Source organism: Solea solea, chromosome 7 (genome assembly GCF_958295425.1).
Source record: "Solea solea chromosome 7, fSolSol10.1, whole genome shotgun sequence".
NCBI lineage: Eukaryota > Metazoa > Chordata > Actinopteri > Pleuronectiformes > Soleidae > Solea > Solea solea.
The window spans coordinates 27711620-27737363 of record NC_081140.1 but is presented as its reverse complement, the minus strand read 5'-3'; the positions used below and the strand labels follow the sequence as shown (position 1 = coordinate 27737363).

The window sequence follows — 25744 nt, the reverse complement described above, 5'->3', positions numbered from 1 at the left end:
CACTCCATGTGGAGCTGTAAACATTTTCATTGTCTGTGGAGTTAAAGTCAACACCACAAAAACCTGATGTGAAGACGCAGTGCTTCTATTCTAAAACCCAGTATTACTGTAGGATAATGTTGTAACATTACGAGATTTTGTATCATTATTTAATTTAATTTAATTTAATTTAATTTAAATTTAAATATTCTCCTCTTGTCGCAGGTTGCAGCTGATCATCTTTGCTTGATTGATGACTTTATTCTCGTAATATTCCGACTTTTTTCTTACAATATTACGACTTTTTAATATAACAAGTTGTTTTTTTCTGTCAGAAACTGCACATACATTATATACTAAATGCATACTGTCCACATACAGCTTAGGTTACCGCCCTGACAGAATTATGTATATGTTGAAATATTTCACCTGTCCTCATCGTTCACCTGTCCTCATCACTCACCTATCTTTATCATTCATCTGTCCTCATCATTCATCTGTCCTCATCATTCATTTGTCCTCGTCATTCATCTGTCCTCGTCATTCACCTGTCCTCATCATTCATCTGTCCTCATTGTTCACCTGTCCTCATCATTCATCTGTCCTCGTCATTCATCTGTGCTCGTCATTCATCTGTCCTCGTCATTCACCTGTCGTCATTGTTCACCTGTCCTCATCGTTCACATGTCCTCATCATTCATTCACCTGTCCTCATCGTTCACCTGTCCTCATCATTCATCTGTCCTCATTGTTCACCTGTCCTAATCGTTCACATGTCCTCATCATTCATTCACCTGTCCTCGTCGTTCCCTGTTTTTCCAGTTTCCGGTGTGTATTCTTTTTTTTTTTTTTTTTTATTTAACATTTCTGGCCAACAATTGTTTTACTCAGTAACAGATGTGATTTAAAAGTAGTGAAAGTGCAGTAACTTAAAGTAAAAGTAAAAAACCTACTCAATCACAGTAACATAAATAAATGTAATGTAAATGTAATTCATTACTTTCCACCTCTGAATATGACTAAAACCTAACACAGCAGGGCAGAACCACATTGCCCCCTGTAATGTGGTCTATATTGAAGCCCATGGCGTCCCTATTTCAGCCCGTGTTCCTAAAGCACTGCTTCTTCTAGCGTGAACCCCCCTCCCCTCCCTCCGTTCAGCTGTTGCCATTGTTACCTGTCAACTGGGCTGCGAGACACAGTAACGCGTCTTTGTATACAAGCGAGAGGACAGCAGTGACACACACACACACACACACACACACACACACACACAGGATGATATAGCAGCTTTGCAGTTCCACTGAAGGCCCAATAAACACATTTCTATCGCCGCAAATAAAGATGAATTATGTCCCAGGTATGGAGGCCGAGCGCGTCACCACCGTTTATTCTGCCACATTCATGCAAAATGACGTGCAATTTGGCAGAGTTGTCAACCGAAATGGAAAAATGAGGCTTTATCAGCGGAGGTTGGACCTGTGGACGCGCCACTGATGTAATGTCATGCCGTTATTTATTTATTTGCCGCTTCTTCCTCCTTTTCTTGCCCCCGGTGAGTTGCTTGACTTTGTGCTACAGAAAGGTTTTGATGTCGAGGTTTAATATTCTTACTAAAGCACTAAACTGCTCCTCCTTTTTTTAGCATCAAATGCCTCTGTCTGAAATGAACCGACAGAAAATAAACCTGCAGCTGTTTAAATCTGCACTGTGCTTTGAGTTTGAGCTCATTATTTAAATGTACAACACGTTATGAATGATGTCACCATATACACAGGTTACAACTATATTTTTGTATGTTAAAATATGGATATCCAAATTTTTTTGATCTTTCAAGCATTAATGAAGGTTGCTGTGTACTTTTGTGTTTTTACTTCATCAAAAACTGACAAAATACACAATTTCTTACTCCCTGAATGAGGATATTAACTTGTTTTCTTGTCCTTGCAAAGTAAAGCGACTGAATGTTCACTGTGTTATTAAATAAGATATATAATAATAATCAGGATTAATCAATTGACACCTGAATATTTTGGAATAAAATGTGTCTGAATCAACTGGGCCCCGAACCCGGACCATCTTTCCTGTGAGGCAACAGTGCGAGCCACTACGCAGCCGTGTGGCATAAATAGGAAGCTAAAACCAGTCCTTTATGTCAGGGAAACATTTTTCGACATTTTAATATTAAAGTCAGAAGTAGAAGCTCATTTTCCCCTAGACCACCATTCAAAATGAAGCCGTTCCATCATTGTCGCCCCCTGGTGGCTACGTGGCTAGCTCGTATTAACTTTTGGATGTACCATGGCCAAGAGGAAAAGGAAAGTGGGCTTGTAATTGGAGGGTCGCTGGTTCAATTTCAAGGCCTGGGTTGCAAGGCAGCAGTGCTCAATTTGCGGATGAAGATGAAATCTACTGACGTAAATGTTGGGTGACAAACTGGGAGAGAAACAATCAGAAGAGAGGAAAAATAAAAGAATAAAGACATGTTTTTATGTTATTTTTAGCTTTAGTAGTCGTTTAGCAGGAGTTCAGGAAGTTCAGGTCAGAGCTGATCATTTTCATATGATAATGTATCGCAGTACACAGGCGTAGACTCTTGAAGTGCATCAGCGTCATTGTTTCCCCCATTTTGAGGAGAAACTCCTGAAGAGCACTCAAATTACATTGGGCGGGCGGACGAGGGTTGTCGCGGCGACGGGTAATGATTGCGACGCCTGACGCGAATAACAAACTCGGTGAAGTCGGCGCTGAGAGTAGGCGTTCATTAGGAGAGGGACCTGATAAAGAAGGCAGGTCCAAACATCAAAAGAGCAAAGATGTTTATGTATCAAAAAAGAAAAGATGAGTCTTGGCTACTTTTGATTTAAAGTTTCAGGCGTCCAAACCCTTTCCATTTAACTCATTATGCATGTTTGAATGCTTCTCCTCGATCTGGTTTAATGCGTCCAACCATGACCAGCAGCAGCAGCATTTGAAGACTTCCTAGCTTGTTAGGAGTCCTCATGAGCACTCTTCATACTTGGCTGTCTGTGCGAGTGCTCTCTGGACTGTAAAAGCTGCTTTATAAATCAACTCTGAATCACGGAGAGACTCACTTTTCTTTTACTCAATTAAGAGGAAAGCAGGCGAGCGGCCGTCCGTCTCATTTTTCTTCCCTCCTCATCCTCACCTGTCTCCTTTTTCTTTTCCCCCTCCCCGTGTCTCACGTATTCACGTCCCCCTGCTCAACTGTGTCCCCACAGCTCTGAAGGACAGCCGGTTCCAGCTGGTGAATTTCTCTGACAACGAGCTGCGGGTGTCCCTGTCCAACGTGTCACTCTCCGACGAGGGACGCTACGTTTGCCAGCTCTACACGGATCCTCCCCAGGAAGCCTACGCAGACATCACTGTCTTAGGTAAGAGAAACACACTCATCGTGCTCGTGCAGACGCTGAAAACGGTTTTAATCGCTGAACCCGCCCCCCTTCTTCGTTATCTCCGGCAACTGAAACAAAAATGTCAGCCAATTAGGCTCTCGCGGCGCTCAACAGCAGAACGGAAGAGGAGCAGATGCTGAACGAACGCGACGGCGGCTTCAGGCCGCGTGCGTCGCTTTCCCTGGCAGCTGTGTTGACTCTGTGAATCCGAGTGAATGTTGACTCGGCTGCTCGGAACGATTCCCCATTGAGGAGTCAGCTGTGCCACACTTTGATGCTCCGCGGTGAAATTACTGTAGTTAAGCTTTATTATACATGCAGACATTCAAGGAATTAAAAGCACTTGAGAGTAATTACCCGAGTTGTACAATTGAAACCTAGCTGCAGTTTTTTATCCTCTCTCTGAAGCAAAGAGTTGCATTAAAGAGTCCTTGAAATAAACACCCCGCTGATTCAAGCGCCTGGAATTTAGCAAGTTGTGCTGTGATGACTAATTCAAGACATGGGGAAAAGTGAGGATTACACCGTTTTTTTTGTAGATTTCACACTTGTGAAAAAATGGAGGATTCAAGCGCAGGTTGGCAAAGTTCAACCACAAGTTCTTGTACCGCTGTATCCTCCACATGAGGGTCGCGGGGTCACACCCCGGACATGTCGTCAGTCCATCACAGGGACACAGAGAGAGACAAGCAACCATCCACTCTCACACTCACAGTCAATTTAGAACATGGAGAAAACCTCACACACACACACACACAGAGAGGGAACATGTGAACGCCATGCAGAAAGATCCTTGTTCTGAACGAGTCACAAGTACAGAGAAGTACAGAGAAGTACAGAGAAGTACAGAGAAGTATGCAAGTACAGAGAAGTACACAAGTACAAAGAATTACTGAGAAGTACACAAGTACAGAGAAGTACACAAGTACAGAGAAGTACGCAAGTACAGAGAAGTACAGAGAAGTATGCAAGTACAGAGAAGTACACAAGTACAGAGAAGTACAAAGAATTACTGAGAAGTACGCAAGTACAAAAGTACACAAGTACAGAGAAGTATGCAAGTACAGGGAAGTACACAAGTACAGAGAAGTATGCAAGTACAGAGAAGTACACAAGTACAGAGAAGTTCACATATTGGGAAACGGCCTTTGTCCCATAAACCAGTCTCAATTTCTCAGTCCTGATCCTCGGGGATCCACTGCCATGTTTTATATGTCTCCATGCTCCATCAAACCTGATTCAAATGAACGCTCGTTATCAGTCTTTTTCAGAGTCTGATTAAATGAATGTTTCCTTCTCTAAATTAAAGTTTAATTTAAATACAGACAGGAACAGCTTCTGTTCACAAGACACACAATATCTGGATTATTTTTATTTTAAAAAGTAATATTAATATTAAGTTCAAACGACCAGGTCTTTATTGAGGACCCTTGCAGCTCTTTTCTTTAGAATTTTGAATTTCAGGTAAGAATTTCACCTCAGACACTTCTGAACTAAGTCACCGTTAAAATCTGTTTATTTTCTGGGAGAAAAATGTGTTTTCTGTATGAAACATAATTTATTTCTGCGTGAATGTGATTATTGTGAGACAGCAGATGTTTGTGTTTCTCTGAAGACGACTCCTTATCTTAACTTAAAGTGGTTTTAACCACTTATTATATCAGGGGTCGGCAAGATAATTTGGTCAATTTTATTTCTTAGCAGTTGAATTCAACTAATCTTTTTCTTCGAATGTAAATGATTTAATTTTGTACAAAATGGCAAGTTTAAGAGATTTAAAACTGCTCTTTGACTTTTTTTTGTGAAGATCAGCAAACATTTTCTTTTACAAAAAATCTGATTTTTGAATTAACCTCCCAGGCCTGATATTAATTCTGGTGGGACAGTTTTGTCCCACAAGCCTCCAGTTGCTGACCACACTCTCGTATTTAGCATAAAAAAAATGATTATTTATTCAGTATAAGGGAATAAATCTGGAATAATCTCTGAGTTAGAATTTTTGAATTTTGGGTAAGAATTGCACCTTAAATACAAGAAAATCTCACATTTTCTGGAGGAACAGGTACATTTTCTGAATTTGCAATTGAATATTAATCTAAAACATAATATCTTATTCTACTAACCTTTTTTCTTCTAATCTAAGTAATTTAATCGTTTATAAAAAAAGATGTTTTGGACTGAGTTTCTCTTCTTTAACTATAAAAGCCAATTCTGCATTTGTGTGATGAAAGTATTGTCCCATGAGCCTCCAGTTGCTAACCACTGTATTATAATATCATGATAAATTGTGCAGCTGTTAAAGATAATATTTGAATTTTGAGTGAGAATTTCACCTGTCACTTTCTGGAAGAAAAGGCCAATTTTCTTAATTAGCAATTGAATAGTAATCCAAAACATCATCTTGTTTCTTTTAATTTAAGAGATATTTTGGTAAAAAGGAAACATTTACTCATGATTTAAAACTGATCTTTGACTCCGTTTGTCTTTTTTTCAGAATAAAAGCCACTGAATTCTAAATTTTTGTGAAAAAAAATTATTTTTGAATTCATCTTAAGGGCCGGATATTAATTCTGGCCAGCCAGTTTTGTCCCACGAGCCTCCAGTTGCTAAACCACTGTATTATATAAAGATAATGTCATGGTGAATCGTCTTTGCTGTGTGTGTCAGAGTTAAAAAATGACGGCTGATTCGCTGGCGACACTCTGGTCTGTAACAGTGTGGAGTTATTTTCAGAGTGTTTTCACACCTGCACTTTTCAGTCCGGTAAAACCGTGCCGTGGTTCATTTCCCCACCTGCTGTGATGGGTTTGGGCAGGTGTGAACACAGTAATCTGTGAACTGTGGAAACAGACAAACAATCACACCCAGTCTCCGAGGAGGAGGAGGAGGACAAACTCTCCGTCTGTGACTTCTCCTTGAGAGAATGTGTGACGTGAGAAATATCAGACGTACAGAATCGGAAATACTTTAGATCTGTGGATGTGAAAATGCACTTTTACCCAGTTCCCACTGTTCAAACCCCTGTTTAATCCCATTGTTGTGGTTTTAATCTGATTTGAATCATTGGGAACATGGTGTAAAATTCTGAGAATAAAGTGGGAATTTTGAGATTAAAGTCAGAAAGTCGAAATTCTGATTTTTTTTTTTAAAGTGGGAATTCTGAGATGAAAATCAGAATACTGAGAAAAAAAGTTGGAATTCTAAGAATAAAAGTAAAATTCTGAGAAGAAAGTTGGAATTCTAAGAATAAAAGTAGAATTCTGAGAAAGTTGGAATTCTGAGAAGAAAGTCAGCAGTCCTAGGGGGGAAAGTGGGAATTCTGAGTTTAAAGTCAGAATTTTCACTGAATGGGTATGAAAGATATGTGAAAAAATAGTGTAAAACACCTCATCTACTAGAAATGCTCTATATACATTACCAACTCTTCTTCAGATTGTATTTGTTGGTAACGATTACAGATACGTGAATTTTGTACCTAACTTCAGTAAAAAAGTATTTGTTACATTACAACACTGGTTATATGGAGCGAAGAAGCTGAAAAGTCAGAGGAACTTGCTTTTTAACTATTAAAATAAAAGCAGTATCTGACTGCTGCTGTTTCTGTGTGACTCAGTTCCTCCAGGCAATCCGATCATCGACAGTCGCGAGGACGTGGTCAGTGAAGGCAACGAGACGGAGCTCACCTGCACGGCCATCGGCAGCAAACCAGCCGCCTCCATCAGGTGGATGAAAGGAGACCAAGAACTGACAGGTGAGTTTTACACTGTCCCTCTTCTCTGTCTCCACGACACGTCCATATGTGGAAAATATACTTCTACCCTTTGAAAATCATTCGTGTGAAATGAGCTGATGATGTTAACTGACTTTTATTAAGGATAAAATAATTACTTTCTTTCTTTTTCACCTGTTTTTTCCCCTCTTTATTATCTGTTGTGTTAAATCCTCAGCTGTGACAACATGTGATGTTCAAATATGCATTTACAACTGCAATCATCTGTCTTTTTCCTTCATCTTCTAATAATAATTTCAGCAGACTACATACACACTGAGAGGTGTAATGCTGCATTAAACTATCTAAAAATGACCAGACTAATGCTAGACTTACATACTCTTACAAACTCTTGACTTTTTTAATTCAATAATTGATGCAAAAATTTATTAATTTACAGGAAGGCAGGATTTATTTGATTAGGATATTTGTCAGGTAAAGATTGCCCTGTGTGAGGAATTCATTCTGGTCATTGGTGCAAATGTAATGTGTTAGAAAAGAGCAAATAAATATTTGGAAAAAAATAAGAAATGAATACTACAAATGCAATTATTTACAATAAAAAAAAAACTAGTAGAGATGTAGAGACGATACAGTGACACAGAGAAACATGTGTCACAGAAATCTCAGAATTCGGACTTTTTCCTGAAAATTCTGACTTTAATCTCAGAATTCTGACTTTTTCCTGAAAATTCTGACTTTAATCTCATAATTCTGATTTTTACCTGAAAATTCTGACTTTAATATCAGAATTCTGACTTTTTTCCTCAGAATTCTGACTTTAATCTCAGATTTTTAGACTTTTTTCTCAGTACTCCAACTTTAATCTCAGAGTTCCAACTTTATTCTCAGAATTTCGACTTTTTTCTGAGAGTTCTGACTTTTTTCTAGATAATTCTGACAGAATTCCTCAGAATAGTTAACAGATGTGGTGTTTAAATGTAAATTTATCAGAATCAGAATCATGATTTTTGTTACAAAAAGTGCAAGCAATTTACTGGTCGTTGGTGCACATATGTGTTAGAAAAGAGCCAAACAAATAAATATTAGGGAAAAAAACAAGAAATGAAGACTACAAATGCAGTTATTTACAATAAAAAAACTATGCATTTATATAATGAACAGAAAAAATAAGCCTGCACAGTTAATAACCCTCTAAATATTTCTCCTTCATTTACAGTAGAGACACAGAATCATTTCTGCCACTAAAAACTTCCTGAAATGTCACACACTGGACCTTTAATCTCCATTCCAGCAGCAGCAGGTCGTTACAGACCGAGAGTGGAATATAATCCGAGGTGGTGAAAAATCGTTATTACCTCTCCGTTATGATTAGTGGCCATCAATTATTCATTGCGCTCTTTTTGTCGAGCAGGGAGAGATTTTCATTTTAGTCGCATCGTATTCGCACAGAGTGGATTTCTCCTGTTGTCACGTTGTGTGTGTGTGTGTGTGTGAGAGAGAAACGGAGAGGATCCATTTGGCTTGTTTGAGAGATGAAATATTTAGACGAGAGCGAGTCTGACGCTAAACGCCATCTGTGCCGCCGGCGTTCCCGACCAAGAGAAGAAGTCAATCTCTGTTTATGAGTTGTCGGATGTTGCGAAGCGGAGGGAGGGACAACGGAGCGGTCCAGTGTCAGTGGGCGGAGCCAGAGAGTCACGTCCTCCTGCGGCTAATTACACAGACTTGAGCACCAGCATGTGTTGACATTCAAACGTTCACGTCACGAAAAAACGACCATGACGTGTCATCAGATGTTAAGGAAACGGCCCACGGAACTTGGCTTGTAACCAGAGGGTTGCCAGTTTGATCAAGGGTTACTCTCCTGGGCAAGGTACCCAATCCCGATTGGTCATTGTAAGTTGGACACTCTAAATTTACTATCCAGGGTTGTCCTCGTGCCAGTCAAGCCAATTCTGGATAAATGGGAGGGTTGCATCAGGAAGGACATCGCTGTGGTGACCCCTAGAGAGGAAGAAGCCGAAATGAAAACAAGTTAAATAAATATATAAATGAATGAATGTATTGTTTTGGTCTGATAATGCAGAGCGAGCACCTAGACGCTTCCCCTCTCAAAAATGTCTTAACCAGAGGAGAAGAAGAAGAAAAATAAGGTTCTGCAGTGAAGATAAGTTAGAACTAATGGTTCTCTAATGGCGTCTTTCCGTCATGGTACAGTATGGTACGGTTTGGAACTGTAAAGACCTGGGTCAGGATGTGTTTCCACTGGGAACAGTACCTACCTACTATTTCTAATGGAACATTATGTTACATATGTGTTTGTGCTTGAAACAGTGGGAAAAAAAATCGGCATCATATTTGCGTATAAGAAAAACCTGACAGTCCCCGCCCAGCTGCGATGTTTTGAAATTGCAGTAACCGTTTTAAACTCTAAAGTTTACTGTCGTACATAATATTTTGCACTTGTTATCACCTTTAAATAAACTTTTAAGAATTTAAAGTCCGTCTGTGTGTCGCTAAGACTGTGTAACGACTCATTTAAACGCATTTTTAAAAAGTGGTCGGATTGCTCTTAGAATTAGTTATCATTCTGGCAGGAACTGGTGACAGAGAGAGAGAGAAGGTGACAAAATGCTGATTAGCATAAATGACAGCTGTAATATTATTTAAATGTAGTGCAGTCTGGTGTTCAGCTGCTAAATACAGGAGGACGTTTGTTCCGTTGGACGGCTTTCAGCATTCGAATTATGTGTTTTTTTTATTTTGATTATGACATTTAATCAGAACTCTGAAGTCGTGGCATTTATTTGTGGAAAAACTGAGCTATTTTTTGACACATTTGGGGAGAAAAAAACACCCAAATGTTACATGTGAAATTTAAAATTCATGACAGCAATAATCACTTTTCACTGAGAGATATTTTTATATACAGTTAATGTGGAAAAAAAACCAGTAAATCCTTAGTATTTACACCCATATTTGGACAAAAATAAGCAAATACACCCCCGGGTCCAATTGGTTAGCCTCAACAAGGCTCTTTAAAAACAGCTCCCTCTTGTCAACGACACTGTCACAGTCTCATCGCCGTGATGACGCTGATACCAGGAAATCACCACGGAAACAGAGAGAAACTATAAAACATGGCAAGCAAAACTGTATTTATTATCTGGAGCTTATCACACGAAATACTGAGAACATAAATCAACTTGTGAAGAGTAAATCTCTCTTGAAAATTTTTTAATTTATCTTAATTTAATGATAGAATTGTTCATTCATTCACCTGTCCTCATTATTCATTCACCTGTCCCCATCATTCATTCACCTTCCCCATCCATCGTTCACCTGTCCTCATCATTCATTCACCTTCCCCATCCATCGTTCACCTGTCCTCATCATTCATTCACCTTCCTCATCCATCATTCACCTGTCCTCATCATTCATTCACCTGTCCTTATCATTCACTCACCTGTCCTCATCATTCACTCACCTGTCCCCATCATTCACTCACCTGTCCCCATCATTCACTCACCTGTCCTCATCATTCACTCACCTGTCCTCATCATTCATTCACCTGTCCTCATTATTCATTCACCTGTCCCCATCATTCATTCACCTTCCCCATCCATCGTTCACCTGTCCTCATCATTCATTCACCTTCCCCATCCATCGTTCACCTGTCCTCATCATTCATTCACCTTCCTCATCCATCATTCACCTGTCCTCATCATTGATTCACCTGTCCTTATCATTCACTCACCTGTCCTCATCATTCACTCACCTGTCCCCATCATTCACTCACCTGTCCTCATCATTCATTCACCTGTCCTCATCATTCACCCACCTGTCCTCGTCATTCATTCACCTGTCCTCATTTTGTATACCTGTATTTTGTGTACTCAGTTACAGTAACAGTGAGTAAATGTAATTCATTACTTTCCACCTCTGGTTGCCAGGTTGTGAAATATCCCCCTCTGGGCTCACATTACTGAACTGATTCATTGCTCGCTCACATCGCTTCAAAAATGTCAAAAAAATTATGATTCAAAGTTGAAACTCATAATTAAAATCCACTTTCCCACTGGCACCAGGATCACCCTGCACACATTTGTATTATCTTAATTATAGCCTGCGTTATTGATGGATTTTATTTTATTTATTTATTCATTTTTTTGGCCGAGTTGCAGCGGCTCAGTGGAGTCGCTGAAGAGAGCGACAGAAAGAAAATGTCACCCTGAGACGCCGCCACGCTTGGCTGCGTCGGGATTGATCGGCGGGTTGATGCTCATGGGAGCGTTTGATTTGACATCTCTGCTGCTGCGGCGCTCACTCACTCACTCATCACATCGCAGGCCTGACTCTACCCTCATCTGTTTTTTTAAGTGACGCTGATAATTGACAAGCGTTGATTGGTCCATGCGACGCGAACGACTCTGTCTCTGTTTGAGTTTGATCATCAAACCGTGACACTGAACTTTTACAACGTTTACATCGACTGTCTGACATATTTATTTAAATTAACTCTGTCAGAAGGTTTTTTAAGGCCATTTTCTTGACTTTTAAATTGTGTTTTCTCACGCTGCATAAGCCAAATGAGAAGCAGAGCATCATGGGACCTGAGAGGACATAGCATGTCTTTGATACTGAAGCATAGTTTTGAATTTAAACCCAGGGACCCAAACTCAAATCACAATTGGGCCACTTATCTGGCCAGTAGGGGGCGTGTCAAGTGGAAAAGAAAATTCAAACTTTTTGGTAAAAAGCAACTCTTCAGTATGGGAGGGAGAAAGTTACAAAAGCATATTGGAGTCATCTAAAAAAAAATTTAAAAACGCTCGCAAACATTTTGTTAAAAATAAAGACCCCGAAAAAAAATCTTGCAGAAAAAAAAACAACCAAAAAATCTTGTAAAAGAAATCTCTCGTAAAAACAGACCCAGAAAAAAATCTCGTAAAAACAGACCCAGAAGAAAATGTCTCGTAAAAAACAGACCTGGAAAAAGAAATCTCTCGTAAAAACAAAAAATCTCTCGTAAGATTAGACACCAAAAAAAATCTTGTAAAAACAGACATAAAAAAAAATCTCGTAATCTGCTCATATTCATTTTGCACTGAAAAATGAAAACGTTTAAAAAAGTTAATGAATTAAAGTTCAGTCAAACCTTAATTTAGCTTAAGTTATATGACGACAACTTACTAAGTTTAGATTGAATAAACACATTTTGTTATTTAAGTCTTTCTATTGTTTACCATCTGGCAGTGAAAAACAAATACATTTTTCTTCATGTTTCACACCTTTTTATTCCTGCTGTTGTTATTGTTTATTATAAGTGTTTTTTCTACAAATCAGAGCAGATTTTTTATTTTATTGTCTCAGATTGTTTTCTTATAGTTTTCCTCTTTTTCCCCTAATGTTCTGTTTCTCCAGTTCATGTTTCATACCTGCTCTGTGGTGACATTATTTATTGTGGTGACAGTTATTTTAATAAAAATATAAAGTAAAGCAGGTCATTAAAAAAACAAATAAAAAATGAACTTTAACAAATGTTGCCTAAACTTTTTATGAAATTTCTGAAAACAGAAAAGAAGGATTTCTGTAAAATTATAATCACTGTTTCATCATCTTTTATTATTTCTACAGTCAATGAACTTCAGTCTCTTTTCTCTTGTCTTTCCTCTTCTCTTCATTTCTCGTCTTTTTTCTTCTTTCCTCTCCTTGTCTTTTCTCTTCTTTTCTTGCCTTGTCTCTCTTCTCCTCTCCTCTCTGTGTTGACCATTCCCTGATTTCATGTAGGCATATCCTGGATGAGTGGGTGAGTGTGTGGGCGTGTGTTAATATCCATTAAGAGGCTACATAGGTGTGAAGTGGTGATGATCAGCTGTGGAACAACAGCGTCGCTCCCCTGCGACACACGAGCTGCAGAAGTGAGGTCTGCAGGTCAGAGCCGTGGCTCTAATTATTTCCTCACTTCATTAAGTTGCGAGTAAACCAGCGCATGCAGCAGCGCTGCTAATGCGACGCCCCTGTGGCTTTGTAATGCTCTCTGAATGAATGCCCTGCTATGACCGCCCCGGGGGCGCGGCGAGCACTGGATTAGACTGCAGGGTTCGACTCCCAACGACGCTCGGCCTTCCAACTGCACCGACGTTCATTATCAGGCTTTACAGTAAATAAAGGGAAACCTGTTATCTGTCCCCTGTCATTTGTCCCCTGTCCCCTGTCCTCTGTCCTCTGTCCTTTGTCCCCTGTCTGGACACCAGCGTCAGCAAGTGGTCAGTTAAATGTCATCTGTAAGTGCTCGGCTTTGACGACTCAAAATAGTGATGACTATTTGCTGGATTTCTGATTTGTTTTTGAGCCAATACATAAAGTGTTGTTTGATTCTTAAAAAACATTGATTTTTTTAAGAATTTAAGAATTTTTTTTATTGATATTAATTTCTTTGTAAACAAAAATTTTAGCAATTAAAAAGCCAGAATTCTGCCTGTAATCACAGAAGTCGGGCTGTTTTCCAAATCTCGAAAATATTGAGTTCAAAGTCAACTTTATTGCCAGTTCAGCCACACGTATGAGAGGAACTGAAATTACTAAAAAATAAAAACATCAAAGTACCATAAAACAAAACTCAAAAGCAACAAAAATCAATATGAGAACTTCTTTAAATTTGAAAGTAAATGTTAAACAAAATGAATAAATAAAACATTAATTCACACTAAAACAAGTGCAACAATAACTTTTAAATAACATTAAAAAAAAAAACAGAATTTGGTTTAAAAAAGACTATGAAATATGTTTTTTTTCTGTCGAGTGAAGATTTTCACATTTTTCACGTTGATGTCCGCAGGTGAGACGACGGTGGAGGAGACGTACGACAGGACGTTCATCGTCACCAGCCGAGTCCGGTTTTCCGTCAGCAAAGAGGACGACGGTGCACCGGTGGACTGCGTCATCGACCATCCAGCTGTTAAGGACCTGCTGGCTCAGAGACACCTGGAAGTGATGTGTGAGTAACTTTAATCTGCGGTAAACGGAGAAAGCTTCACAAACAACAGCAGAACCTGGTCGATTTACTGCATATTTGTGAGGCTGAGACATCTGATGATATTGTAGGTGAAAAACAGACGTTTTTGATCATTTAGAGGTTTTCAGTGATCAGCTGTCAACTTTATGAAAACCAATAAGGCGACCACGAGACACTTTTATTGGTATAGAACAGTCTAAAAATTCAAATGAAAACAGTTTTAAACCAGTGCAAAGCAAGCAAAACAGAAGCAAATAAGAAAATTAAATTTAAAAAAACCAGTAAAAGGTCACTGCATAAATAAACACAATAAAAGGATGTCTGATTTTTAGTCGCTTAACTGTCCAACAGCTTGCTTCACAGACTTTAAACGTGACTCACTAAGATCAGCAGTGTGTGCAGCGCCAACTTTGACGTAAGAAATGCCAGAGATGTCAGTAAAAATGTGATTGAAACAGGCACTGCATTATCTCTGCTAAACAAAGTTTTAATCTTGATTTTATGGATCATAAAAACAGAAGAACAAAAAAAGTTCTCAACAAATGAACTAAACTGTTATTTTGTTGCTGTATTTGAGGAACAAAATCTCCACCAGCTTAATTTTAGTTTAGTTATGCTGAATTTGCTTGTTTTGCAAGTGCAGTGAGTGAAGGAAGGAAGGTTAATATAAGGTCAGAATCTAATTTCTACTTTCATCTTATTAGGAAAAACTTTTTACATCAGCAGTTTCCCAAAGATCTCTTCAAACACGTGCTAATTCTTTAACCTTTGACCTTAACCACACATGCCTTCTTCCACCACAGAAGGAATGAATCACTGAACTGGAATGAACCGACCTCATCTGTGTTTAAACCAACAGAGATTATTTTCTCCTGCTCTTACAAGTTCTCACCAAGTTTTGTGAAATTCAGTGCAACTTCATTTTGGCTTGCTCCATCCACGTTTCACATTAGGGGGCGCTACAGAGCCCTAGTGCGACGCACGGGTCTGACCACTATGACAATATCGTGTTTTCGCCACAACTGGCCTCCATGCCAAGTTTCCAGAGTTTTTATGCACGTTAACCCCTCAAAAATGAACATAAAGACACAGAATAATAATAATCTGAAGGAATCTGTGCTCGGGCCTTAATAATAACCCATTATAATAGTTATATATATATATATATATATATATAATAGGATCCTAATAGTAGAGAATAACCAGAAAACAATAGTGAGTAGAGCCAGGTAATCTGTAAAACAAAATTAGTAATATGCCTTCCAACAAAGGTAAGAAAGAGACACAAAAAGATGAAGAAGACACAAAAATGGTCATCAAAAAATAAGGTGATCATAAAGATACACATAATGACCACAGAGCTGTCAAACAATCAAGAAACAAAGATATTAAAACCACAAAGTGTCCAAAAAAGACACAGAAAGACAAACGAGAGACACAAAATGACCACTGACAAATGGAAAATGTCCACAAAGAGACTTGAAACAACTTGCAATGAGACACAAAGTACAAACACATTTACTGACAAATGAAAGACACAAATAAAAGCAGCTGCAAATGTAAAACACACAGAACTGTGAAACAAAAAGAAAGACACAAAACATCCACAAAGATGAGCACAATGGGACACAGAAAGCTGAAGGACGGACAACAACAAAAAAAATGGTCACCAAATATAATGAATTGACCACAAAGATGCACAAAATGACCACGGAGATGTCAAACATCAGCAGACAAGGACATTACAACCACAAAGAAGAGCAAAAGAGGCACAAAACGATGAATAAGACACAAAAAACAACCGTCAAGTAAAAGAAAATTACATAAAGATGCAAGAAGATGTCAAATATCATCAGGCAAGGACATATTGACCACAAAGATGAGCAGAAAAGAGAAGAATGAGACACGAAAATGACCATCAAATAAAAGTAAATAACCATAAAGATACAAAGAGACGTCAAATATCATCAGTCAAGGACATATCGACCATGAAGATGAGCAAAGAAGAGACAGAAAGAGAAGAATGAGACACGAAAATGACCATCAAGTAAAAGAAAATGACCATAAAGATGCATGGAGATGTTAAATATCATCAGACGAGGACATTACAACTGAAAGATGAGCAAAAAAGAGACAGACAGAGACAAATGAGACAAAAATGACCATCAAATTCAAGCAACTGACCATAAAGATAAACAAAATGACCACGGATATGTAAAATATCAGCAGACAATGGCATTTCAATCACAAAAAAGACCAAATAGAGGCACAAAAAGATGAAAAAGACACAAAAATGACCATCAGACAAGAGAAATTGACCATAAAGATACAAGGGGATGTCAAATATCATCAGTCAAGGACGTATCGACCAGAAAGATGAGCAAAAAAGAGACGAATGAGACACGAAAATGACCATTAAGATACACAGAATGACCACGTACATGTTCACTATCATCAGTCAAGGATATTTCAACCCCTAAAATGACCAAAAAGAGACACAAAAAAATGAAAAAGACACAAAAATTGACCACCGGATAGAAGAAATTGAACATAAAGATGTCAAAAATCATCAGTCAAAGGACATTACAATGATCAAAAAGAGACAGAGACAAATGGGACACAAAATGACCATCAAATAAAAGCAATTGACCATAAAGATACACAGAATGTCCACGAACCTGTTAAATATTATCAGACAAGGACATTTCAACCATGGCAATGAGCAAAAAAGACCTTAGAGACATTAAAATCACCACCATGAGACATGAAATAATTACAAAGAGACACAAAAACTCCAATCATGAATAAAACTGCATCGAACTGCAGGTTTACGGTCGTCAGTGGGTGAAGAGAGAATCATGGCAGCTGCTCAGTGTATCTTCTTCTTTTACTTTCTTTTCCACTGATATCAATGGATCAATAACGTCCTGTCATTCTAATCCCATCAGTCACCAGAGGAGAAGAGAGAGAAGAGAAAACTTTTCTCTTCTCTTTTCTCGCTGGTGTCAAATGTCAAATATTTAGGATTTCTCTCTCTCTGTTAAAACATGGCATTGATTGTCGAGCGCGAACACAGTCTCTCTTACACTGTTAAACATCAAAGAAAGGTTATGGTTCCCTGTTGTCGTCTGTGTAGAATATTAATTCTTTCTTTTTTCGCAGGTAGACGACTGTTTTGTGTGACCTTTTCCAGGAAAAAGAGAAAGCTTGACTGGAATCGGGTGACATTTGGGTTAATCTTTGGCTGCCATTGATAAGAGCGGGAGGGGGGGATGGAGGGGGGAGTCTGAACACGCGGCGTCATCATTTCAACACTCAACTGTTCAACTTTAATAATAGAGCTAATTAATAGAAGCATCTATTATTATTCCTCCGCGTTTCTTATTATTATTTTTCCTCTTCCACCAAAAGTTTGGCGCGTACAGTAACTCATCCCACAGTTTTGAGGAAAACCCCACACATCCTATATCAAAATGGGTGGATCGGGAATGGTTTGCTAAGTGTTTTGAGTAACCATGGCGACAAATTGCGAACAATCTAAAAAATGACCACAACCCAGCCCACTTTGGAGCCTCACAGTTTTGTCATACTTTGACGTAGAGATGTGGTTGAGACTTTAAACAGGTTCACAAGACTTGAGACATTTCTCACCTAAATCAAAGTGTTGATACCTATTACGTTTTTTACACAATCGCAGTTTAAGTTTTGGACTTTATTTGGATGTTTTCAGATTTTATAATGAGTGTGTCAGTGTCACACTCTGGCTGAAAATAATGAAAAAATCTCTTCTCCTGCCCATAATTATAATATAAAAACGATGCTGTGGTTGTCGTCTAAACGTGTTTGATGTTTTCATATGACTTGCGTTTTTTCTTAAAATCATCTAAAAGCGCAGAGAGTTCTGGTAAAACCTCCCATTGACTCCCATGTCCCTGCTTTGGAGTTTGTTTGTTTTTTAAATGAAGGCAAGTGTGATTTTAAAACTGTAATTTCTCTGTCAATTTCTTTGTGTTTTCAGGGGGATTTATTTGATTAGTTTTACTTGTAAGTTTATGTTTTTCTCTGGTTTTCTGTGTCTGTGTCTCTTAATAATGATGTCCTATTTTCTTTGCTACTCACATTTTCTGGTTCATAATTATTTTCAGATAAACCAGAGGTGAAGATCGTGGTGACGTATCCTGAAGGTTTAACCAGAGAAGGGGACAATTTAGATTTGACGTGCATCGCTGAAGGAAAACCACAGTGAGTATAAACACCGACGGATTAAAGAACTTTAAAATGAACACATTAAAGAACACAGAAAATGTTGTGTTATAATTACAATTACAACAAATTACAAGACCTTCGCTAAGACTTAAACACTTCTTTTTTTTTTTTTTTTAAATCAGCACCTGAAATGTTTACATTTTTGATCCACTGGATCCAGAAGAACTTTCTGGATCTGTATAGAACTTTACCTGTTTATAGTTATTATATATCATAAAAATCACTGATCTGTTAAGATGTCACTGAGATATACACATGTGAACTTGCCATGTTAAATTGAAATTGCCACCAAATCTGTAATACAGTTTTGCCCATTATGAGATGTCTACTTCTTGAAAAATTGATAATTTTGTGGGTAGATTCTTACCAAACTTCAATGGGAACATACTCAGGTGATCACCTACCCATGACAAAAAAATCTGATAGATGCGTCAAAAAGTCTAGATAGGAAGTTGGTAAAAGGAGGACACATTTATGCTGATGATAACATAATCTCCACAATGGACGTAAATCTGGAGATAAACTGATTTGTTAATCTGTCGCTGAGATAAACACATCTGAACTTGTTCAATGGGACTGAACCATGTTACATGTAAAGTACCCCAAAATCCGTAATATGTGATTTTGTTAAAATTCATTGAGTTTTGACAGATATTTTTTACAGTTTAGAAATAGAGATTTCTTGAAAATGTGTTTATTGTGACATCATCAGTGGGCAGATTCTTGTTCTGGGAACATACTCAGGTGATCGGCTACCATCGAAAAAAACAGTAGATAACGTATTGCCAATTGTATTGCCAATCCCGTAATACGTAGTCTACAGTTTTGCCCATTGTAAAAAATGATTTCAGGTGATCAGCTACCCATCCCAAAAAATTCAGATTGTTCTGTAAAAAACTGTGGACAGGAAGTTGCTAACAGACGGTCAAACTTACGCCGATGATAACAGAAGTTCTTTGGAGGATGTAACAAAAATTGCAACTTGAGTTCATACAGCTCTTCACCTTCGCTTGATTTGCCTGTTGTGTGAGAGACGTCATTAAACAGGAACCTGCCAACGTCCGTTGTCTGACTTGTCTCACACCTGAGTGTTGTGTGTGTATGTCCAGTCCTCATCAGATAAACTGGCTCAGGGTGGACGAGGACGTGCCGCCTCACGCCGTGGTCACCGGCTCTGATCTCTACATCGAGAACCTCAACAAGTCCTACAACGGCACGTATCGCTGCGTCGCGTTCAACACGGTGGGCGAGGCCTACGACGACTACATCCTCTATGTGTACGGTAGGTATCCTACTCCACCTGCACCTGACCTTCAACCTTTCCTCCAGTGTTTCTTTGAACCTTTTCCTTATTTCAGCATCTATGGTCTAATGAGACCTGGGTATTTTCACTGCTCTTAAAAGAATTCTTGGTAAATCGACCACCAGTGAGAGTGGTAAATCTATTTAAGCCTCGCCCCCACACTCGAGGATAATTGGCCAGATTTCGGTTCCCGATCCGGTCCTTCCGGCAATCGTGGGTGTGTTCTGATGGAATCAACTTGTACAAGTTTATTCTGTCTTCTCAGTCGTGACTTCATCGTGCACACAACAGCTAATAACTGACAACGCCGGCAGTTTATATTCTCAAATCGCACAAGTTTCCGTGAGATCCTAAATCCCTGGAATCTCCTTCCTGAAATGTTGTGGTCCTGCATCTGGGATTAATATTATCTGGGGTAAATTTTTCGGACCTTTTTTTACCCCAGGTGAAAGTCACTGTGATCTGAAACTGACATTGTGCGTTTATACTGACATGATACATCCAAATGGGACTAAAATCACAAAAGTTGAATTGCTCTTTTCATGTAAAACATACAGATATATTGATAAACTAATATTTGTGAGTATATGTTTCCCCAAAACCTTTGTGATATTACTAAAATGTGGAAGAATAAATGAAAATTTAAGAACCTGTAGTAAAGTAAACCTCTGGAAATACTTTGATTTGCTCCTAACAGTAATACATACTGCTTTTTCTGCACATTTCCCTCAATCCATTAATAACATTGTTTCCAGTGTCTTCATCCTTGAGTGAGTTTCAGGCGCTTTGTGTGGACGACGTGAACAAAACGCAATATTTCTGCTTTTATGAAAGTTGTAAAAATCAGATTTGTCCGAACGCAGAGAAAAAGGTTAAATGTCACCATCAGTCTTATGCAGACACATAAAAGATTTACACACTCCACTGCCGGCAGTCGCAGGATCGTGTTGCACCCACAAGGATTTACGTACAATAAACAGATTCACACAGATACAGACATGTATGAATGTCAGCCATTATTGAGAGGGCAACGGGAAGTTTAATCACAGACGATGACAGCACATGACAAATCCACAGCCTCTCTGGATTTATATGCCGAGTATATGAAATGCCAGCACACTGTGAACCCATGATGATGAAGAGTTTGAATCGTACACTGGGGACTACGAAGGCAATAATACATTACTTTTACAAAAATAATGCGTTACTTGTCATACGTTGCAGTAATATATTGCTGTAATTACAAAAGTAAATGTGTTACTTGTTACACGTAATGCGTTCGACATTACGCGTTACAGTGATATATTACTGTTACAAAAGCAACACTACATTAGTTTTTCAAAAATAATGCGTTACTTGTCATACGTTGTTACGCGATATATATTACAGTTATATATCGCTGAAATGCATTAAATCAATAGGTTACTGTGTGATAGACTGACTGTATTTATATGAATCGTGGCAGAATTGCAGTAATCGCAAAAACACCAACTTTTATACTGTTACAAAAAAGAAACTGTTGCATGTTACATTTTACTCAATACAGTAATGTATAAATTGCCGTACATGTTAAGCGTTAAAGTAATGTTACTTGCTACTTGTAACATCTAGCACTTCACACGGTAATATATGTATGTGTACACATATAAATATATATTTAATATATAATTACAATTACAGTGTTACAGAAATATATTACTGTTACAAACTTGTACTTGTCACACATTGTGCACATTATTATATATTACGTATTATATTACTGTTAAAAAAGTAGTAGTAGTACTTTATTATCTCTGTGGGATAACGTTGGGTTTGCGACGCAATCACAAGACACTTTGTTACAGGAAATCAAATATGTGACAGACGCAGACGTAGACCATCAGACAACAACAGATAACACAATGAACATTCGTCCTGTTCACACTAGCACGAAGCACACTGTGACCATGGGTGTGACCAGGCCAGCTGTTACACCCTAATCGTTACAGTAATATATAGTACTGTAATATAATATGTATTTTATTAACGTATATTACTTTTTGTGGTAAGACAGGGCTTTGCAAGTCATTTTTTGTAACATTATTACTTTTACAACAACAACTAACGCATTCACGCCACCTCACATCCACCAGTCGAGCAGAATAGTAGAATAAATGATAACAGACGTGGGTTCGCGACCCGGTCTGATTGAGGGCCTTTCTGTTCGGAGCATGTGGGTTTTCTCCGGTTTCCTCCCACAGTCCAACAACAGTTGGACGCTGAGTAGCCGTGGCAGAGGTTTGTGCTCTCTGGATGCTTTCTCTCGTTAGGGTCTGGGAAGCCGACTGGCACAGAGGCACCTTGATGATGCCACACTGGGAAAATTGTGGGGTTTTGGTCAAATGGTTTTTGGCAAATGTCGATGTTTCTCCCCCACTAGCGACAGGAAATTACATGTTTGATACTGTGGTGTGCTCCTCTGGCCAGGTCAGTCACTTAAATCTAACATTTGGCGAGAACATCCTTAAGATGAAAACCATTTTCATCAATGGTTTCTGTGGCAACAAGTCAAATTTTGGACGATTTGCCGTCACTGGCAACAACAAATTATACTTAGCATTTGGTTGGGATCCTGCCACCAGGTTGATCAGATCAACCTAAAATTTGGGGAAGTAGTGTTCAGATGTTGGTGATATCACACTGTGTAAATTGTGTGTTGTGGTTAAATGACGTTGCCATGGCAGCATGTCAAATTTTCATGCTCACTGGCAACAGGAAATTACATGTTTTATACTTTGACATGCTCCTCCCACCAGGATTATCAGATGATGGCAAAATTTAGTAAGAAGAGCCTTAATATCTTGATGATGTCATGCTGTGAAAATTGCAGGCTTTTGTCAAACAGTGTTGCCGTGGCAACATGGCAAAAATGTGATGTTTTGCCCTCACTGGCAAGAGAAAATTACTTGGTTTATACTTTGATGTGTTCCCCCAATCAGGTTTATGAGATAAACCTTAACTTTGGTGAGGACAGCCATAAGATTATGATGATGCTACATTGTGAAAATTGTGAGTTTTTGTCAAACAGTGTTGCCGTAGCGAATTGTGAAGTTTTGCCGTGGAACAGGAAGTTTTGTTGTACGTACAGTAAATATGAATTGTCCAAAATTCTCCAAAAACTGCACAAACACAAGTTTGATCAGAGGCACGTCAACATTGCGACACAGTTGCAGCACCATAGTGACACCCAGTGGACACAGGAAGCAACAGCAGCTTTCGTTTGAGCGACGTCATGAATCGTAGTGTTGTGTGAGGCCCCATCCAGTGCTGCAAGTTTTTATTTTGATTATTTCTTTGCTTTTTGACCTAATTATGATTATTATTATCATTATTATTGAGTCATTATTCAAGAGATTGAATGTTGAACTACTAACCCTGAAAGACCAGGATTGTAAATGCAGACACGTAGTATCATCACATCCCCACACAGACATTATTCTCTCCGAAAGCAAAACTATTCAACCGAAAAAAAACGACAAAGCCAAAGGACTCTATGACCAGACCAGTGAATATGATTATTCAGCTTAATTCTCTGTGATAAAGGGCTTCGCTGCTGTTGACACGCGTTGAAGTGGGTGGAATTTTAATGTGATGTGCAGTCTAACAGTAAAGGGCAACAGAGGGACAATCTCTTCCCAGAATTAGACTTTTAATGTCACGCTCTTTTAACGTCTTCTGCGTTTTTACCTTGAAGCTGCTGTCAGTGATGTCGTCTTTTGGCAAACTTGGGAGGAATTTCCTCTCTCTGTTCCTGCTGGCAACGTCTAACACAGATTTTCAAGTATTTCACTTTCCATACCTTTGGCACATTTTGTCAGTATGTCTTTGAACACTTGTGGACTGTCCACATTTCATTTTTTGTTATTAGTTTAATTTTTTCTATGTGCACCGGTCAAAATTCCTCAACTAAACAGTAGAACGCTATTTCTGATTTTCCTCCAAGTACCACCAGTGAAAGCTCACTTACCACTGGTGGTACACGTACCACAGTTTGAGAACCATGTACTGTACCAGAGTATTGATCTAGCTACTAAAACCTCAACACTTGGAATAAAAGGAGAACAAAAATAACACAGATACTTACAAAAGTACCTACAAATGATTGTAAATAATAATTGCACGAATCTACACATTTACACGATCAGAAAACGCTGGAGAAAAGTGTTAAAATCATGGTGCTTACTCCTCAGCCCCTCATTTCTTCTTCCCGGTGGCCGCCCGGCGTGTGGAGACGAGGATGAGGAGGGAAAATAAATTTGCAGCAGGTGTAGCCAGTGTTGGTGAATTTAGTTGTTTGGTTTTGTTTTTTTTTTCTTTTCTCCTTGGCGCTCGCTCCCTGCTATTCAGAGGGGTGGTTTTTTTTTGTTATTATTTCACCCTCGATTTTCAATTTGTTTCCTTCCTGAGTCTCAGGAACATTATTGTCTGCCAGGCAACACACGAGGAACAAAGAGGAAATGTCCAAGGGTCTGCACTCTGTCCTGCCTGCACTGACACTGAGCTTCTATTCTGAGTATAAATGGACATCTTAAGACTTAAAGATGCATATTTGCATTTAAAATATATATGAAATACATCGAATATCAGCCAAGATGTTTCCAACACTCTTTAACTCTATAGAAACCTGCATTTATGTGGAATGTTTCGTTCTTTTCAGTTGCCTTTTAAAGACGTTTGTACAAATTCTATGTTTAAGGTAGGGTTTGACTTTGAAAAATCACCATAAATATATTTTTTTTAACCGGCAAATGTTCATCTGTTCTCAATAAAACGCCACAAGCTGCACATCTGCTGCTCCTGCAAATATTTCACAATAAAGCCTTGTTGAAAAAGTAAGTAATGACTACTTCCTGTCAACGCTAGTGGAATGACACACACACACACACACACACATATATATTTATTTATTAACTATTCAACTAATACAATGGAAGATGATATGAAAACACATATTATATTTTATAGGAATAACATATGTAAGCTACATTTATTGCAAAGTCACAGAGTTCTACTTCCTGTTACCACTAATGAGTTGTGAAATGACTACTAACTAGGGCTGTGTAATTAATCAAAATTGTGTTTAAATTATGATTATGGCCCCAAATGATGCAGAAAACAACAAACAAACAAAACAGGGGCTTTTATTTATTTTTTTAAATATTGCTTTCAATGTTTGAAATGGTGGTGTTTGACTTCCTGTCACGCTCGTCATCCAGCAAAAATAGAACAGAGGTATTCAGTGGAATCCCCTGATTTATGTGAGTACATATGTATAGTCATTTATAAGCCACTTTTAAAGTGCAATAAATGCCATTTGTTTCAAGTTCAAGACGATGAGTTTTGACCCAAATAATTGGGATTATTACTCTTTCCATAGTTGAGCAGACCGACGACTCAGTTCAATTTTATTTTATTTGTACAGCAACAACATACATTATCTTAAGGCTCTGTACATAGACAACGTCACGGTAGAGCAGAGAAACAACAACAGTTCACACAATGAGCAAACACTAGAGGCAACAGTGGAGAGAAAAAAACAAGAAATCTCTGACAGAACCAGAATCAAAGATGTGCAGCATCTGCCTAGACAGGTTGTGGTGAAAGGAAAAATGGGGGACAGAGGAGAGGTGGGGTAGAGACAGAAGACAATTGTATCAATAAACAAATCTACTGTTATTTTTATATACTAAAAATAACATATACAAACTTGTAAGTCTCCAGACTTGGGAATCACCAACTCATCTTTCCTGCCTCACAGCGTTCCATTGGCTCCTCCCACAGCCTAAAAACATGTTAAGTAAGTTTATTGGAGACTCTAAAAGTGTGAGAGTGACCCTTGTATGGACGATAACACAGTAGAAAATGAATGAATATTCACTGTTTTCCACTTCATAATTCATCCCGGCAGTAAAAGAAATGATGCGGTCGTAGTTTCTTTTTCTTTTCTTTCTATTTAGTGATATTTATGTATGGAAACTTTGTGAACCCAC

General features: G+C 38.4%; 1 protein-coding gene across 3 annotated transcripts in view; it reads left to right on the top strand.

The window, feature by feature from the left end:
* Positions 1-25744, top strand: part of cadm1b (cell adhesion molecule 1b) — a 213789-nt gene that overhangs the window by 165371 nt on the left and 22674 nt on the right. For all 3 annotated transcript variants that reach the window (XM_058634123.1, XM_058634124.1, XM_058634122.1), the window contains 5 exons: positions 3222-3374; positions 7009-7146; positions 13970-14128; positions 18292-18388; positions 19522-19694. In XM_058634123.1, the coding sequence (XP_058490106.1) occupies positions 3222-3374; positions 7009-7146; positions 13970-14128; positions 18292-18388; positions 19522-19694 (720 nt within the window). The remainder of the gene's footprint in view (positions 1-3221; positions 3375-7008; positions 7147-13969; positions 14129-18291; positions 18389-19521; positions 19695-25744) is intronic.